This window comes from Pyricularia pennisetigena (genome assembly GCF_004337985.1).
Source record: "Pyricularia pennisetigena strain Br36 chromosome 7 map unlocalized Pyricularia_pennisetigena_Br36_Scf_7, whole genome shotgun sequence".
Lineage (NCBI taxonomy): Eukaryota > Fungi > Ascomycota > Sordariomycetes > Magnaporthales > Pyriculariaceae > Pyricularia > Pyricularia pennisetigena.
In genome coordinates, this window is record NW_021940919.1 from 123,511 (window position 1) to 139,462 (window position 15,952).

The following is a 15,952-nucleotide window of genomic DNA, read 5'->3' on the forward strand; positions in this document are numbered from 1 at the left end:
GAATGTGCTTTACTGATAGTCTGAATATCTGGTTATCAAGTTGCCTCGACCCGAGCAAGACGCGTCGTGTGTTGAGATATATTGGAAATTCGAATTTGGTTTGTTGCTTCTCAAGCATGCTAAATAAACACCAAAGTTACGTACCAACGCACGTGCAGTGAAATCTTTCTTGGTTCCGCCCAGTGATGATTTAGTAGTGACCTTTTATGCGGGGAAGGTACTGGGGCATAGTACGGCATATGCTAAGCATTCCACAAGGGGCGCACAGACGATCGGGCTGCCAAGCTCTTGTTGCCCTTTCTCTCAGTGGACAAATCAATGATATCAGTTTTGGATTTGGCGCATTAAGGCTGAGCTGAGAAATTGGGAATAGGCTATTTCGTCATTCAGAAAGTAGCTACTATGGGCTCAGTGTTGTGACTATAGAATACAAGTCTATGTAAGTACGTACGGGTAACATCTCGGAAATCTGCATTAGACCTGCAGCATCAGATGGCGCTGTCCAAAGTCAATGACAGAAACTGACATGCAGTAAATCGGGGCGAAAGTCGGTGCCTGGCCCCATTTGGGACCCACAATGCGGAAAAAGACTCCGCCCAGGATACCCTTGAGGCTTGAGGCAAGGAAGGAGCTGGTCGGTTCCCTTTGTCAGCATTGCTGAATTTGAAGACTATTGTGGATTCTGCGCATCGCGACGTGTCGACATTGTTTGGTGGGTAAGGGAGAACGCTGAGAAACTATGGATTTTTGATGGCGCATGACGCTTGACACGGTCTTTTTTTTTTTTTATTGCAAAGCTCTCCAAGAGCTGTGGTTTTTTCTTTTCTTCGTTTCTTGACAATCTCTCCATATATTTTCTGTTCCTCTCTTTATTTATTTATCCTTCTTTCCACCCATTGTGATTTTGTTGCTTGAATCTGTCATCCCTTTCGTCGCACCCAACTTTCCCCCCTCTCACATCCACTGAGGCCACGGTTGCCTTGAGAGTCGAGTTTAAGCCACCCAGACGTCGGGGCGACCATTACAGATCTCACTGGGTGCCGTTCAAATCAACCGGAGGCGAGCGAGTCGGGCGCTTATCTAGCACCAAAGGTGCCAGTTTGTCTTTGTCAAACTTGATCTAGAACCACTGTTCGGTTTGACACATTCCGGGTTTCCTTTTTGTCAACCTTCCACTTCTTCACCAAATAAAACAACTGTCATATAACTTTCAGAGTACAAACAACGAGAAAACAGCAATAACCAATAAGAAAAAAAAAGACCCTTCTGTTTGTACGCCAACATCAAAAACCTATTCTGAGCCACCCAGAATTCACCACTTCTCGCGAGTTCCTGAGCGTCAAGAAAGAGGTCTATTTTTCTGCGCCACCACATCCTCTCCCTCCCCGAAAGTCTCCAGCGCCCTCCCGAACACCAAGTCTTTCTCAAGGCCTATTCGATGAGCGTCCGGTCGAAACGAAACAAATCACCCAAGCTCGGGGTGAATACAGCCCTTGACTCCAAGGGCGGAACGGGTAAAAGTAACGGCGTATCGAAAATGAACAAGAACGCCGAGTACAGGCGCAAGACGGGCCCCCAAGGCTCCGAAGTTGTGACGGCAAACCTGATGGCGCGCGAGAACTTTTCCCTCGATGAGCCAGTGCCAAAGACGCCTGCGCTCAACAACCATGGCTTCTTCGAGCTGCCTCGTGTGGATCAGCGCAACTTTGGTCTACTCGTGCTCTTATACTTTATGCAGGGCGTACCCATGGGCCTGGCAACTGGCTCGGTACCATTCCTGCTCAAGGATCACATGTCGTACAGTGAGATTGGAGTTTTTAGTCTGGCGTCGTACCCATACTCTCTGAAGCTCCTCTGGAGCCCCATTGTCGATGCGATATGGAGCCCGCGTATAGGCCGCCGTAAGAGCTGGATTCTGCCCATCCAGATCCTCTCGGGTCTGGGCATGCTCTTGCTCGGCTCGACGGTGGAGAAGATGATGGCCATGACGGGCAAGCCCGGTGGACCAACTGTCTGGGGCTTCACCGGCTGGTGGTTCTTCCTCGTGCTCATGTGTGCCACTCAGGACATCGCCGTCGACGGCTGGGCCCTCACACTTCTCACTCCCGGCAACATATCATACGCCTCGACTGCGCAGACGGTAGGGTTGACGGCCGGCCAATTCTTGTCTTATACTGTCTTCCTTGCCTTCAACTCCAAAGACTTCGCCAACAAGTGGATCCGAACAACCCCCCTGGACCACGGCCTGCTCAGTCTTGGCGGATACCTGAGCTTCTGGGGCTGGACCTTCATCATAGTCACGATCGGGTTGGCCGTGCTGAAGCGCGAGGACCGCACGCGCAATGAGGATGGCGTCTGGGATGTCTACCGCATCATGCTGGGCGTGCTGAAGCTGCGGCACGTCCAGACCATCATTGCCGTGCATCTGATAGCCAAGGTCGGTTTCCAGGCCAATGACGCCGTCACCAACCTCAAGCTGCTCGACAAGGGCTTCGGCACTGACAACATGGCGCTCACGGTCCTGATTGATTTTCCATTCGAGATCGGCCTCGGCTACTACGCCGGCAAGTGGTCGCAAGAGTATACGCCTATGCGCTTGTGGTGCTGGGCGTTTATCGGCCGTCTGATCGCGGCCCTGGCGGCGCAGTTTACCGTGTATATTTTCCCGGCGGGTGGTGTAACACCATGGTATATGCTCCTTGTGATCGGGGAGCATATATTTTCGACCTTCACAAACACTGTCATGTTTGTGGCAGTATCGGCCTTCCACGCCAAGATTGCGGATCCCATCATCGGTGGCACATATATGACGCTGCTTGCAACGTAAGTTTTCTCTCTCATCTTTGTCAAGATTGTCTGAGGAAGAAAATGGGCGAGAACCAAGTTACTAATATTGTTGTTTTTCTCCCATTAGTGTGTGCAACCTTGGTGGCACATTCCCCAGGCTGTTCGTGCTCAAGGCCGTCGATGCCTTCACCACCGCGACCTGCCACCCGCCCAGCTCGCTGTTGGATCAGGACATCAAGAAACTCAAAGGTCCCCTGGTCACGCAGCCGTTCTCATGCGCCGTCCAGGCCGAGAAAGAGCGCTGCTTGGCAGGCGGCGGCATCTGCGAAATCACACGCGACGGCTACAACATTGTCAACCTCCTGTGCGTCGCGTTTGGCATAATAACGTTTGTCACGTTCATTCGCCCACGGGTTATGCAGCTTCAGGCGCTGCCCCTGAGGGCTTGGAGGCTTAGCAGCATGGGTTCGCGATGATCAAAAGCGCGGCTTTCTTTTGTGGTTGAAAATTTTTTGTTCTTCTTTTCTTGTTTATACTTCATTGCGAAGTGTACCACACGGCATGTATGAAACGTGTACGATTTGCCCATAGACAAGAACGGCTTGCTATATAAAAATCAAGACTTTATTCACTCTCTACTGCTATATCTTCCTAGTATATAGTTTACTTCATGGATCAATCAGGTAGTAGGGCGAATAATGCCTGACCACCGAATGCATCGGATTGCCTGTGTTTCTTCCGTTGGCTGGGTCTCGTTCACCGGGGGTCGGGGGTTAGGTGGCTGACTGCCCAAACTAATTAGAGCCAGCAACAAATCATAAGACTCAACCGCAACCTCGGCAGGCGCGCGAATCCCCTCAACCTCGATACCAGCGTCTGTTCTCTTGATCACCAACTACGCCCAGCACGGGGCCTTGGAGGAGAGAGTAAGTGACCCCTACCAGCAGTGTGGGATTATCTCCGTTCATACGCCAAGCAAATCCAGGCTTATCACATCTTGGCTACCAACCAATAACACCAGGAGGGGGGTGTTTCCACCTCCACATTTCCAGTTTAGTCCAGGCACGGAGGAGGAGGCCAATTAATCAACACGTCGGACTCATAAGCAAGGCGCAGACAGCACATACACTCCACTCCTCTTTTACACAGCCCTACCAACCCTACCAGAAATGGGGCGCTGGTCGAGCAGGCAATCCAAACAAAAAGGGTCTTCCTTTTCTTCTTCTTCTCCCGCGCATCAGCCCCCCTCTTTTGTGTGCACCTAACCCGCTCCCGCGTGGCTGGTGTTGTTCACTGGCTAGGCAGCACGCGCTGGGAAGCTTGGCTTTTTTTTTCTTTTTTGTTTCTCCCGTTGTTCCGTCCAGAGCTTATTATCGGTCAGCTCTTCAATCTCATTCGCGTTTTTCCCTTCTTTTTTGGGGGCCATTGTCATCCTCGCTGTCTGATCAGACCTGGAAGAAATTGTTTCAGTGTGATTACATGCTTACGATAATAGCCAGGGGTTTTTTTATTCTTTCTTTCTCTCTTTTCTTTTTTTTTTTTTTTTTTTTTTTTTTTTTTTTATTGCCTGCAAGACTGGCCCCCTCCCTCCTGTCAGAGGACAGCGATTTACGGCCTCTATGCCATTTCCCTCTGCATTCTGAGGAAACACCATGTAGGTATGGTAGGGCAGCATGCTTGGCATGTCAGATCTTTTCTTTCTGGGTGAGCTGCGTTCATCCTTTTCAATCATACCTGTTTCCTTTCTTTACTTTTTTTAGTCCAGCTTCGCCTATTCCTTGGCGTGAGCATGGCCCCGGTCTCCCTCCCTGCCCTACAATCGGGCTGGGGAAAGTCAGACAAGAACCCATTGTGGTTTATAAGTGTTCGATTGTCACCACTTGTATGCATCCTTGATATCTTCTTATTTCCTGCATCTGATTTTCCACCTTCAAACACACGAAAGCAGTCTCACAAAGGACGCAAACACATACCATACTTCACATAACAGCCGTCCTTCACATATATACATACACATACCCACACAGTTAAAAGTTTATACTCTTCATACACCCTACAAGTCCCACAACACATACACACACGTCCCAAACTAGCATGGTAGCAATCGACATCGACGCTCTCCGCACCTACCTCGAAAGCCGCAGTTTGCCCAGCTATCACAGCAGGTCGTCGTCCAGCAAAAGCACCTACCGCGGCTACTCCGGCGGCGGCGGCGGCACCCTGCCCGTCTGGGCCATCGTGCTCATCGTGTTTGGCGCGTTTGTGGCCATCCTGATGGCCGTCCTTGTTGTCAGGCGTCGCAATAGAAAGCGCGACGAACAGGCGAGGGAGGAGAACGAGGCCCTGAGGCCGACCCCGTCCTCGCCCATCGTCGGCGACGCGTACATCCACGCCGACGACGACGGCTACCGAAGCTCGGATCGCGACTCCATCATGCCGCTGCAGCCGGCCTCGGCTCCCCTCAGCTCCACCGCCGACTACTACAGCTCGCCGCCACCACCCTACACGGCTGCCACCAATAATAAACCTCAGACTTGACTAGCCGATCAGTCCGTGTCTGTTCCATCTATGGCGGCTGTCAGACGCTAGAGATTGCAAAAGAAGAAACCCCCCAAGTGCCGGCTATTGGACTCTGATCAGTCTCACAGACAATCTGACCAAAAGCCATTTTGATACCCCTCACGTACGTATAGATATTGATTGGACAGTACTGGCCAAGGAAGGGCTTATTCGGAAAATCAGTACCAACGCCCTGTTTCTGGGCTGCAATGATATGATGGCATGGAGCATCTAACTATGATATCTTTTTTTTTTTTTTTTTTTTGTTTTCTAGTTAGATCTTGTAACATTCTATAGTGTACACCACGACTGTAATGATGAATTATCAACTCCACCATTCGCGATCAGCATAGCCTTGCAAACCGAGAGCAATAAATACACAATGAGCGTCGGGTGCGAAAATAATAAATGGCAAGAATTGATGTCAAAGGATCGTATCCTCATGTAAGGCCCAAGAGGGTATCAAATAGCTAAATGCAAAAAAAACGACGCATGCAAAGCAATACATCCAGAACCTATAAACGAGTGATGAGAAAACAAATAAAAATAAAGAACGACTCTCCAGCTAAACAAGAATAAACTCTGCGCCGGAATATTGCCAAGAAAAAAAAAAATAAGTTTAAAAAAGAGAAAGAGATTAGCGCCCAGATCTCCTTTACCGTTAGGTATATAAGTCAATCTTCCGGATCTGGTAAAACATTATGTGAGGGATGGAGAAAGAACCGGGTATCAATCTAAAATGACTCTCGCCTCCTCGCCCTACTGCACTCTCGCAAAACTTGCTCATTGACGCTCGATCATGCCTCATACAGTGAGAACACAAAAAAGCATCGCACGAGACTCCCCATTTTGGTTGTTGAATGTCATGACAAAGGAAAATTTATAGGTATGCGGGTGGAGGGTTATTCCCCCAATTACTCATCATCATAGAAGCCAGCGTCGTCGAATTCCTCAGCATGAGCATCAGCATCGTACGAGCTGGGCCTCATCATCGGCGGCGTCCTCGGAGCTCCCCTGCTAGGAGTCCCCTGTGCGCCCAGCATCTTATTTTCGGCGCTGCGCGACGCCGATGACGACGATGACATGGTTCTAGACCGGCTTGCCAGCTGTTGAGCAGTCATGCGACGGCCTGTGCTAGAAAAAGCCGTGGGCTGATGTTGCTGCTGCTGGCTTTGCGGTGTTTGACGCAGGCCCGAAGCCGGGGGCGTCATTAGCCCAGAGAAAAGATTGCTCTGCGAGGTTGAGTTGTTCCTCGAAGGCGTTGACCTATGGCCAGGGCGGACCGCGTGGGAGGAAGAGTTACTCGACTCGCGAGACTTGCGCCAGTTACCCCAGGCGGCAGCGAGGGGACCAACGGCCTGAGCAACTCTGGGCGTGGCAGCATCGCGGAGAGAGGCAGCAATATTGGGCAGATTGATTGCAGACCCACCATTCATCGCCCTCTCGCGCTCTTGCTCCTCCATTTGTAGGTTTGCCTTGAGCCGGATGGCGGCGTCCTTGACTGCGTTTCGGTCGTAGTCGTCGCTGTCGAGCGCAGCAATGACGTCTTGGAGGTCGGAATGACGCACAGCGAGCAGCTCGCGGAGCCAGACGATCTCGTCGTCCCGCTTGGTGATCTTGGTCTCTGCTTCCGGGTCGAGCTTGGAAATCTGATGCTCCAACTCCTCGATTGTCTGCTCCCGAGCCTGCAATTGCTCCTGCAGCACCATGATCGACTCGCGTAGCGCCTGGGGCGAAATCTTTTCGGGGACATCCATGGACCGAGCCGCCGCGGGTACAGCCAAAGGTGGTGATTGAAGGCTGTGCTCCAGGGCAACTGGAGATAGCTTGGCTGCCCGGGCCGCTGCAGCAGCAGCTTCCTTGGCGATCTCGAGCCTCTCCTCGAGATGCTGGATTCTCTCCTGCAGGTTCGTGGATTTGGAGTTCGAGATGCTGAGACGCTCAAGTAGGTTTTGTTCGAGGCGCTGCGCGTCTTCCGTCGCATTGTTGACTACGCGCTCGTGTCGCTCTTGTAGATCCTCGATCTCGACCTGGTGCTTGCGAGCAAGCACCTCCATCTCGGTCTTGTGCGTCGCTTGCGCATCCTCGAGAAGCATCTCGTACTTGGCCTTAGAAGTGTCTGCGTCAAGCTTCACCTGATCCAACTGTGCGCGAACACGCTGCACCTGGTCCTCCAGCTCCTCACGCACCACATTGACCTCGTGGTTGGCCTGGTCAATCTGGGACTGCATGGCATCGCGGGTACGCTGGACCTCACGCGCGGCAGAGTCCCGCGCCTCTTGGAACTCGATCTGGTACCGCACAGACGACTGCTGGAGTTGGTGATTCTCTGTCTTCAGCTCCGCAAGAAGTGTATCGAGTCTCTTACACTCGTTTACTGCCCTGATACCCTGCCGCTCACCAGCTTCCAGTCTCTCAAGCTCACTCTCCAGACGCTCTCGGGTTCTGGCTTCGGCTTGAAGCTTTGCGTCCAATACTTCCTGGCGAGCAAGCAACTCCTGCTCTTTCTTGATACGGTGAGCATTCTCTTCGGTAATCTTGGCAGCAGCATCGGTCATGTCGTTCTGCAGAGAAACAAACTTGCCCCTCCAGCTTTCACGGATGCGTTCGTTCTCCTCAAGTTGAGTTCCGAGCGTGTCAATGATCTTCTTCAGATGCTTGTTTTGTTCGTTGACTTGGGCCAGTTCGCTGCCTTGCTGCCTTGCGATGTTGTTCACACGCTCAGCCTCAGCCTTCCAAGTTCGAGCGTCCTGTCGGGCTTCGCGAAGCTCAGTCTCAGTAGCGTTGATCTTGTTCTGGCTGTCCGCTTGAGACTTCTGGTTATTCGTCTGAGAAGCTTCAAGCAGAGCAAGGCGCATCGTCGTCTTGCCTCTAGACTCCTCGATGACCTTAATCTTCTGCTCCTTCTCTTCCAGGGCCTCACGGAGTCTTGTCTCTTCTTCTGAAGAGATGCGCAGAAGACGTTGGTTCTCGGCAAGTCTATCCTCAGCGGTCCTCCTTGCTAACGCCTCTTGCTCTGCCTTCTCCTCCTGAAGCTTTAATCTTTCCTCGAGATCGTGCACACGCTGGTCATACACACTCCTGTTCATAATCTCAACTTCAATCTTGGTCTCAGCCATCTCGAGGTTGCGCTGGTACTCGGCCGCACGATCCTCTGCAGTTCTACGCAGGACAAGCTCGGTCTCGACCTTGGACTCCTCAAGACGAAGGCGTTGTTCCAAGTCTGCAGCCTTGGCTTGGAGCTCGTTGAACTTCTCACTGAGGTCCTCCTGGCCTTTGACGGCAATAGGCTGTGGCGTAGGCACCATGCGACGCTCAACGGCGTCCTCAACAATGTTTCGGAGATCTTCGCCACGAAAGTCGAGGTGAAGTGACTTGCCGAACTGCTCCTTCATCTCCTCAATTGCCTTTCTCACTGCAGAGATCTCCGCGTCAGACTCGGTCTTAGGAGGAGCTGGAAGATTGTTCCGCTGCTGAATAGCAAGAGCCTCCATGACGGCATTGCGTATCTGGTCGAGGCGCCTGTCGCGGCGTGGACTCATGGAGCGTCTAGGCACCTCTTCATCTTCATCGTCGGCATCGCTGTGCTGGATGTCGACAGATGCGCTGCGACGATCCAGCCTACTAGAAGTAGGCCGCCTGCCTGCAACAGCATGCTGGATACTGTCCAGCGCCTTCTCTAAAGGCCGGAGGCGGCTGGCTAGTAGCCTACCAACAACTTCATTGACATGGCCATCGAAGAAATTGACCCTTGATTCCAGCTTCTCATGCTGTTCGTCGCTGAAAGCCCTCTCCCAGTCACTGTCTGGAGCGGTCTCGCTGCCTTGAAGATGATGAATGTTTGAGCCAGAGAACTGAGATCCAGTTGGTTGATCGACAAACGGATCCTCTAGCTCAGTAGAGAGAATAGGCTGTTGAGCGTCAACAGACTCGAGGCGGTGACGTGCTGGGCTCGGGCTGGGAGCGTCACTGCGGAAAACCTCATGAGGAGCAAGATGGAGAGGTGAATTGTTAGTGACCGCAGCAAGAGAGATGTGTCGCTTGGGACTAGGCTGGTGCCACTGGGCTGAATCGATTGTCCTGTTGACTCCGTGCGACGGGTCATTGTTGATGTACCGCATGATGTCGTCAATCTCCTCAAAGCTGGCACCGGCGCGTTCACTCGCTGGTGTCTGCTCAGGAGGCTCGATTTGGTTACGTAAATCCTCAACTGCCGGTGGCGTAATAAGCAGAGGCTGGCCACGCTCAGTCGGGCCACGAACTTGATCTTTCCCAGTATCCTCCTCAGAGGCCGGGGGCGGCGACGCAGCATAGCGTGAAGCAGATAAGCCGGAAACCTTGCGCTGAGGCGGAGGAGAAGGCGACGCGGCGTAACGTGACGCTGACAATCCTTTCTTGACAGGCGGTGGCGCGGCAGCAGCCACGGGCTGGGTGGTGTCGATATCCGCCATATGAGTCGCCAGTTCTGGAGTGACCAGCGGCTCCGCCTCGGCTGTGTCCTGCAGAGCCTCTGCCTCCGCATAATCATGGTCTGTAACATGGGCCTCTGGCTCATCAGCAGGCTCTTGTTCGGTTTCATCTGCAGTAGCCTCGTCCGCGGTAGCTTCATCAGCCTCGGCCTTTGGTGTGTCGACCTTCGGTCCAGTGAAAATGAAGCCTGACGGGATGAAAGGCTGAGCGGTGGCAGATAAGGTTTTCTTGTGTTGCCTTTTGAAGCCTGCGTCATCGTCGAACGGTCTGGCAGAGTTGAATGGCTGGACATCCACTTGGGATTTGAACTCAAAGGGAGTCCAGTTCAAGGAACTGGTCTGCGGTGGCACCAGTGGTGGCGGGCTGTTAGCTGCCTTTGCGTTCAGGCTGTCAGAGAATCCAGAAGAGACGGTTGTGTCCGCGCCATTCTCGTCTCCAGATTTGACATCGACATGGATGTTATCCGATTGAGGAAGATCCTCTGGTTGAGCCTCCGTCATGGGGGTCGGCGCCGTAGGTTCGGCGAAAAGAGGAACATCATCACCATCGTCTGAACGAGCTTTGGCACGTTTAGTGCGAGTATCATCAATAACCCGGCCCTCTTCGTCATATTTGGATTCTTCCTCCTTAGCCTTCTCGCGGCTCTGTGGTCGTACGATCGGGATGGCCTTGGTCTTCTTGGGTGCCTTGACAATGTCAGATGCGCTAAGGTCAATGGTTCCAAAGATAGAGCCACCAAGGTTGCCTCCCGGGCCTTCATTGCCGGACATAGGTGGGCTTGTGAGCGAGTTCGTGAACGAGTGTAGCGGCGTGAAGGTTGGTGCGTCGGGACGGAATTTGGGACCAGACGCCGAGAAGTTGAAGTCGCTCTGGCCAGGCGAGAAGACTGGGGCGGCTGCATTGATCTTGGATGAACCAAAGCTGAACGTGCTCGAGTCGGCAGAGAGCGGCCCCTTCGGTGCACTCGTCGCGGTTCCAGCCTGGAACACAGTGGTAGGCTGGAAAGAATCGCTTGTGAAGCTGAACTGAGAAGGTTGGAAGCTGGCACCAGGATTGAACTTGAATTCGGGGGCCTCCACGTTGAGGCCGGACAGTGATGCCTGGCTCTTGTGGCCAAACCGGCGGGAGGCGTGAGACTTGACAGATCCCGCTTCACTCCAGGGGTTGCTGGCCATGGAAAAGTTTGATTGGTGTTTCTGTGGCGCCTCCGAAAAATCGAATTCCATGTTTTGTACTGGCATAGGGATGCTGCCGCTTGCGGATGCGACGTCCTGAGATTTGGATCCACCATCATCCGTGCTGTCGCCCTCGGGCTCTTGAAAGTATTTCTGAGACAGCGAATGTCCTCTGCTATGCGGCTGCGGGTGGTGTAGAACTCCGCCCTCTGTCCCATCTTCTCGGAAACGCTCAACCTGCGGGGCAAACTGTACGGAAGGCCCCCTGGCGTGGGCATGCTGAGAAAGACCGGCCTCGATCGAGGGCGCCATGTCGTCCGCGTCTTTGTGGGGGCTGTAGTCCTTGTCATGTTCGAGCTGCGAGCGCATCTGCTCTTCAAGATGATACTCTGCACCTTGCGTCGCCTCGTCGAACTCGGCCGCATCGATCTCGCCCTGCAAGTTCTCGCCCGTCTTATTCATAGAGCTGAGGTCCACATCGAGTGGCTTGATTGGTGTCCGCTCTTCAGCCTCTTCATCGTCTTCACGTAGCTCCTGGAGGCGAGGCGAAGCACGAGCACCCTGGAAAACTTGATGGCCAAGCATTGGGAACTGCATTGACTGATGGCGTGTATGCATAGGCGGGACATAATGATCCGGCTGAAATGGCGAGGTGGGCGACATCATTGAGCTGAGATTGGCCAAAGATGGTGATCCACCTCTAGCATGCCCGTGATGGAACATCGACTGGGGAGAATATCCATGGGGGCTAGGAAGAGATCCATTCATGTGAAAAGCTCCCGCCGGTATCGAGATGGATTGGCGAGGGAACCTGCCATTGAAAGACACTGGGGACGGCACGGACGGGATGCCAGGGCTCGGGGCGCCCGATCCCAAGAAAGATGCCGGAAAGGGGAATCCTCCATTGCTTGCAGCCGAAGACGTTGGCACAGGCGGCGAGAAAGGGAGAGGTGGATAGTGCGTAACAGACGGTTGACGACTGATAGGTGCAGGTGAAATCGAGGATGGAGGGTCCTCGTCGCCAAAAGAGACACCAAGGGCTCGTAGTTTTGCCTCTTGCAATTCCTCCACGTAAGATTTCCATGCTGGGCGATGGGAACAATCAGTATTCATAATCCACTATTTCGCCAAGAGCATAATCAAGAGTAAACTCACCATTCAAGTCGGGCAACGTTACTTTGTAGTTGCGCTGTTGCCGGTCGCTGGCAAGATCTTCCCAAGTGGGCCACTCCCTTCGGCTTTGTGACTGATTGCCAGCCTCGATAAATCCCATGGTGTCGTCCAATTGGAACCCCCTTGTGCTGTAGCCAAGTTCTTCCCAGGAATTCATGATACCTGCCACTTCTTCCTCATTCAGTGGCATTGGTGCGTGGCCAGGCTTGCCTCTGTCACTATCACGGGGCAGCAAAATCATAATATTCTTTCCCTTCCAAGGCACCTTCTTCTTAAGTCTAGGTGTCGATGGGGCTGGCTGCTTCATCGGCGATTTCTTGGGGGTTTGCGGCAGCTTCTTTTCAAAAAGTGGACTATTGGCAACTCCGTTCGTCATGGTTGCCTCCGACAACTTTGGTGTTGATGGGGGGTCGGGTAGGGCCTTTTCTGTGACGCTTGTAGCCATCGACCCCTCGGGGCCGATAGGTTCGCTTTCGGAAGCCATGGTTGCTGACGTGACTCTGGAGAGGTGATGCACGTCTGCTTGTTTCAAGGTCTCGTTACTAGACCGTGTTCTCGGATACTTCTGGTGTGTTCTCGGAAAACGGGGCGCACTCGTTGTGGCCCTAGGTGTCTTCAAATCGCTTTCGTCAAACCACGCAGCTTCCTCCCCAGAGATAGATCCGCTCAGTGAAGAGTTCTCGCTATCTCCGGCACCGTCACTGAGCCAGTGTCGTGCTTCGGCACTTCCGTCACCTGCTGCGGTGTGTTGGCGTATCCAGTCTTCTGTGAGACCTCTCGCTGGTCGACGAGCTCTGTTGGCAAGGATAGCAGCACTCACGAAAGACGGTTGGTTCTGTTCCGTGGGAGACTCCTCCGTGAAGGATGGTGGCAGTCTTAGGAATGGTGTCTGGATCTCCAAGTGATGTCCAGGTGAGGAATCTGCCGAAGACGCGCTGCTCAGACTGCTCAGACGGTCTGAATTCTCAGATTTGGGATACGGGGAGCCCCAGCTTGCGGTCACGTAATTTCTGTCTTCACCCCTGCTGCCCGGCGGTGTCCTCAGCAGTAGCTGTACACGGTCTGGCAGCCGTGGTGCTTGAAGAGGTGGTAGGATGGGGGAAGCGTCGCCGTCAGCGGTTGAGGTGGTCGATACGGCAGGTGATCTCGGCGAGGACGAGGGGACGGCCCTATTGTCTCTCGTGTTGTCCTGGGCTGTAGCTCCAGGAGGAGACTGTATCTTTGGCGAAGACAGTTTTGACTGGGGCTGCAGGACAAGGCAAGCGTGTCAGATCCTGATGACTATTGTGTGCTCATCCGTCACAGGCAGAGCAATGGGTAGGATGCATTGGAATTGCACTCGAGGGTTTCCAACGGGCAAGAGGCAGGTAGAAACAAGCACAGCACAAAAGGGGCAGTCAAAAGCTGTAACTCACCGTACCGAGATTCAGTGCAGGCGAAGCTAGAATCGCCTGCAGCTGGATCTCAATTCACGCGTCGTTACAAACCTGGAACACCAACAATCCTGACCGACGACCCTACAGAAGGTCTAGGTAGGTCAAATGTTTCTGTGTGTTCTGGTTGGTGGCCAGATTGGCAGGCCGTAACGCTTGAGTCGGCAAAAATGGAAGATCCTGGGTCGCGGCAATGGGGTGCAGGCAGGCAAGAAATAAGGCATTAAAGGAGTGACATTAGAAATGTATAACAAAAAACCTCGGGACCATCGAAGACATGAGGTCTTCAGCTGGCAGTACCTCCTCGTCGAAAGAAACAGAGGAAAAAACGTCAGCTGCCAGTCGAATCTTCAAGAATCCGAACGTCGGGTCTTGAGGCTGACGAGTGTCGTCTACGAGCGACGCGAAGGACAAAAAAAAGGGCTTGTTCGAGTGAGGTGGCCAAGATGAATGAACCCCGTCGAGCATTGAGAGCCCAGCATCGTTATTTTCCAGCGAACACGTTAAACAGCTCCCTGCAGATTTGGCATGGCCCCACTTGCAGGCACGTTGTGGACACCCTTTCAGTGCAATTCATTTTGTCCCCAAATTTCGCGCTCATTACCGTGCGGGCGTTTGATGGCCGCCGAGTCCCAAAGGCGCCCCGTTCAACCCCTTTTGATTTATATTATCCCCATGCGCTGTTCTAAAATGTCTGGATATTGACTGCTGTTGATGAAGTGTGTGTCTGGCTCACTGGTTGGAAAAGTTTTTGTCTTGGGCGCAACTGGGAAGACCAGTGGCTGCCGATTTTGCTGTATCTTTTTTTTTTTTTTTTTTTTTTTTTTCCCCTGGTTCCGGTTGTTGACGTGTCTTACGTGTCTCTCTGTCCCGCTGACTTTTCTTCTCCCAACTTCTGTTACCCTCTCAAAATAAACTCCATCGCAATCCCACATGCTCGCTCCAATCGCGTCCCCCTGCAGATTCCCGCAACCAATTGGCAAGTCGTAGAGGCATGGTCCCGGTCAGTCCCCCAGGGTCCTGTGGACGAACCCTTTTAAGCCCAGAAGCCCTCAATTCAATTGGCGTCCACTACGACAGCGACGTGGTTCCACACCATCGGTACGAATTTGTGAGTGCACGGCATCACGGCGCTGCGTCGTTTTAAAATCGTGTCGAACCTTGGAGGAAACGGCCATTACCACACAAGTGCAACGGTCGGGGCGCGATCTCTGTTCGTTTTCTACATTGTCACATCATTTTCCAGCTCTTCCTTGGGTCTAGCTGTTTCTGGCTAAGCCTAGCCTATTTATCTGACAATGTACCTAGGTAGTCTAAACTCTTGACGTTTCCTGACTGCTGTACACGCAACGTCGACTTAAGGTCAAAAGAGAACAATAACTTATTATAAAGTGGGGTATTTTACATGAAATGAATATTGGAATGTTTTTTGAACAAAACTCTCAGTCAGGCAACAATGTCCGTCCGGCGCTGCAAAATGCCGCTTGCTTTCAATACGTTTATATCGTAACCTCCCAAAGAAAAGAAATAATAATAGTAACAATCCCTTCGCATTGAAAGGATCATCCTGCGACTTGGCCTGCAAACGAGAAGTTTACATCCGGCAGGCACAGCTGAAGCATGGGAGACACCGCGCCGCTCTGTCTCACAAGTCACAGAAAAAGTCGAACTCTGCGTTGGAGCTTACCAGTGCGTTGAAGGCTGTCTGTGTTGCCGATGCCGCTGCCGCCTTGCACTCGGTGTTTTGCTTGTCGCATTCGCTTACGGGCGCCTCGATCTTCTTGCTGTTTGACAGCTCAGCACATGCATTCTTTTGGTTGTCGCAGGACCTGTCAGCCGCGGATTTAAAGTCGGTCTGTATCGGCAAGTCATCGTTCTCAGTCAGCCACATCCGCAGGAAAGAAGTAAACTTTTCAATCATGCATGATTGGTACGCAATACAGAAAAGCCTTACAAAAGTATCCCCGCCTACTTGGAAAGGCCTCTTCTCGTCATTGGACTGCGTTATCTATTTCAAAAGACGGCAAAAGTCAGCCACAGATCATCGAGATCTTATCGCGTTTCCATGCATGCCATGACTACATTCGCATATTCGCCTTACCTCCTGTGCTTTAGCGCCGCCTAACGCCTTGTCAAAAACCTGTAGCGCTCTCGCCTGTTGCCGTGGGTAGATGACGCCCATTCTGAAGTCACCTCCGGCTAGGTGTAATGATGCTGCGAGAGCTCCTGCGACCAGCGCCATGAGAACTGCTGTGGCAGACACGAGTCGAGTGGCGAACATGGTTTGATGGTGTTTATCGTGACTCTCAGGGGTTTTTTTTTCGTTCGGTTCGTTTCGAGTAATCGTGTCTCGAG

General features: G+C 52.6%; 3 protein-coding genes across 3 annotated transcripts; 2 read left to right on the forward strand and 1 right to left on the reverse strand.

Moving 5' to 3' along the window:
* Positions 1-1,438: 1,438 nt before the first annotated feature.
* PpBr36_09711 (uncharacterized protein) lies at positions 1,439-3,263 on the forward strand (the record flags this gene model as incomplete). The annotated part of the gene is made up of 2 exons (XM_029896830.1): positions 1,439-2,823; positions 2,915-3,263. The coding sequence occupies 2 exons, from the start codon at positions 1,439-1,441 to the stop codon at positions 3,261-3,263; spliced, it is 1,734 nt and encodes a 577-aa protein (XP_029745152.1).
* Positions 3,264-4,881: 1,618 nt separating this feature from the next.
* Positions 4,882-5,325, forward strand: PpBr36_09712 (uncharacterized protein; the record flags this gene model as incomplete). Its single annotated transcript, XM_029896831.1, has 1 exon — positions 4,882-5,325. One exon carries the CDS (start codon positions 4,882-4,884, stop codon positions 5,323-5,325), a length of 444 nt encoding a protein of 147 aa, XP_029745223.1.
* A 935-nt stretch (positions 5,326-6,260) lies between these two features.
* Positions 6,261-15,878, reverse strand: PpBr36_09713 (uncharacterized protein; the record flags this gene model as incomplete). Its single annotated transcript, XM_029896832.1, has 5 exons — positions 6,261-12,076; positions 12,147-13,410; positions 15,285-15,452; positions 15,552-15,605; positions 15,699-15,878. The coding sequence occupies 5 exons, from the start codon at positions 15,876-15,878 to the stop codon at positions 6,261-6,263; spliced, it is 7,482 nt and encodes a 2,493-aa protein (XP_029745401.1).
* Between the last annotated feature and the right edge of the window lie 74 nt (positions 15,879-15,952).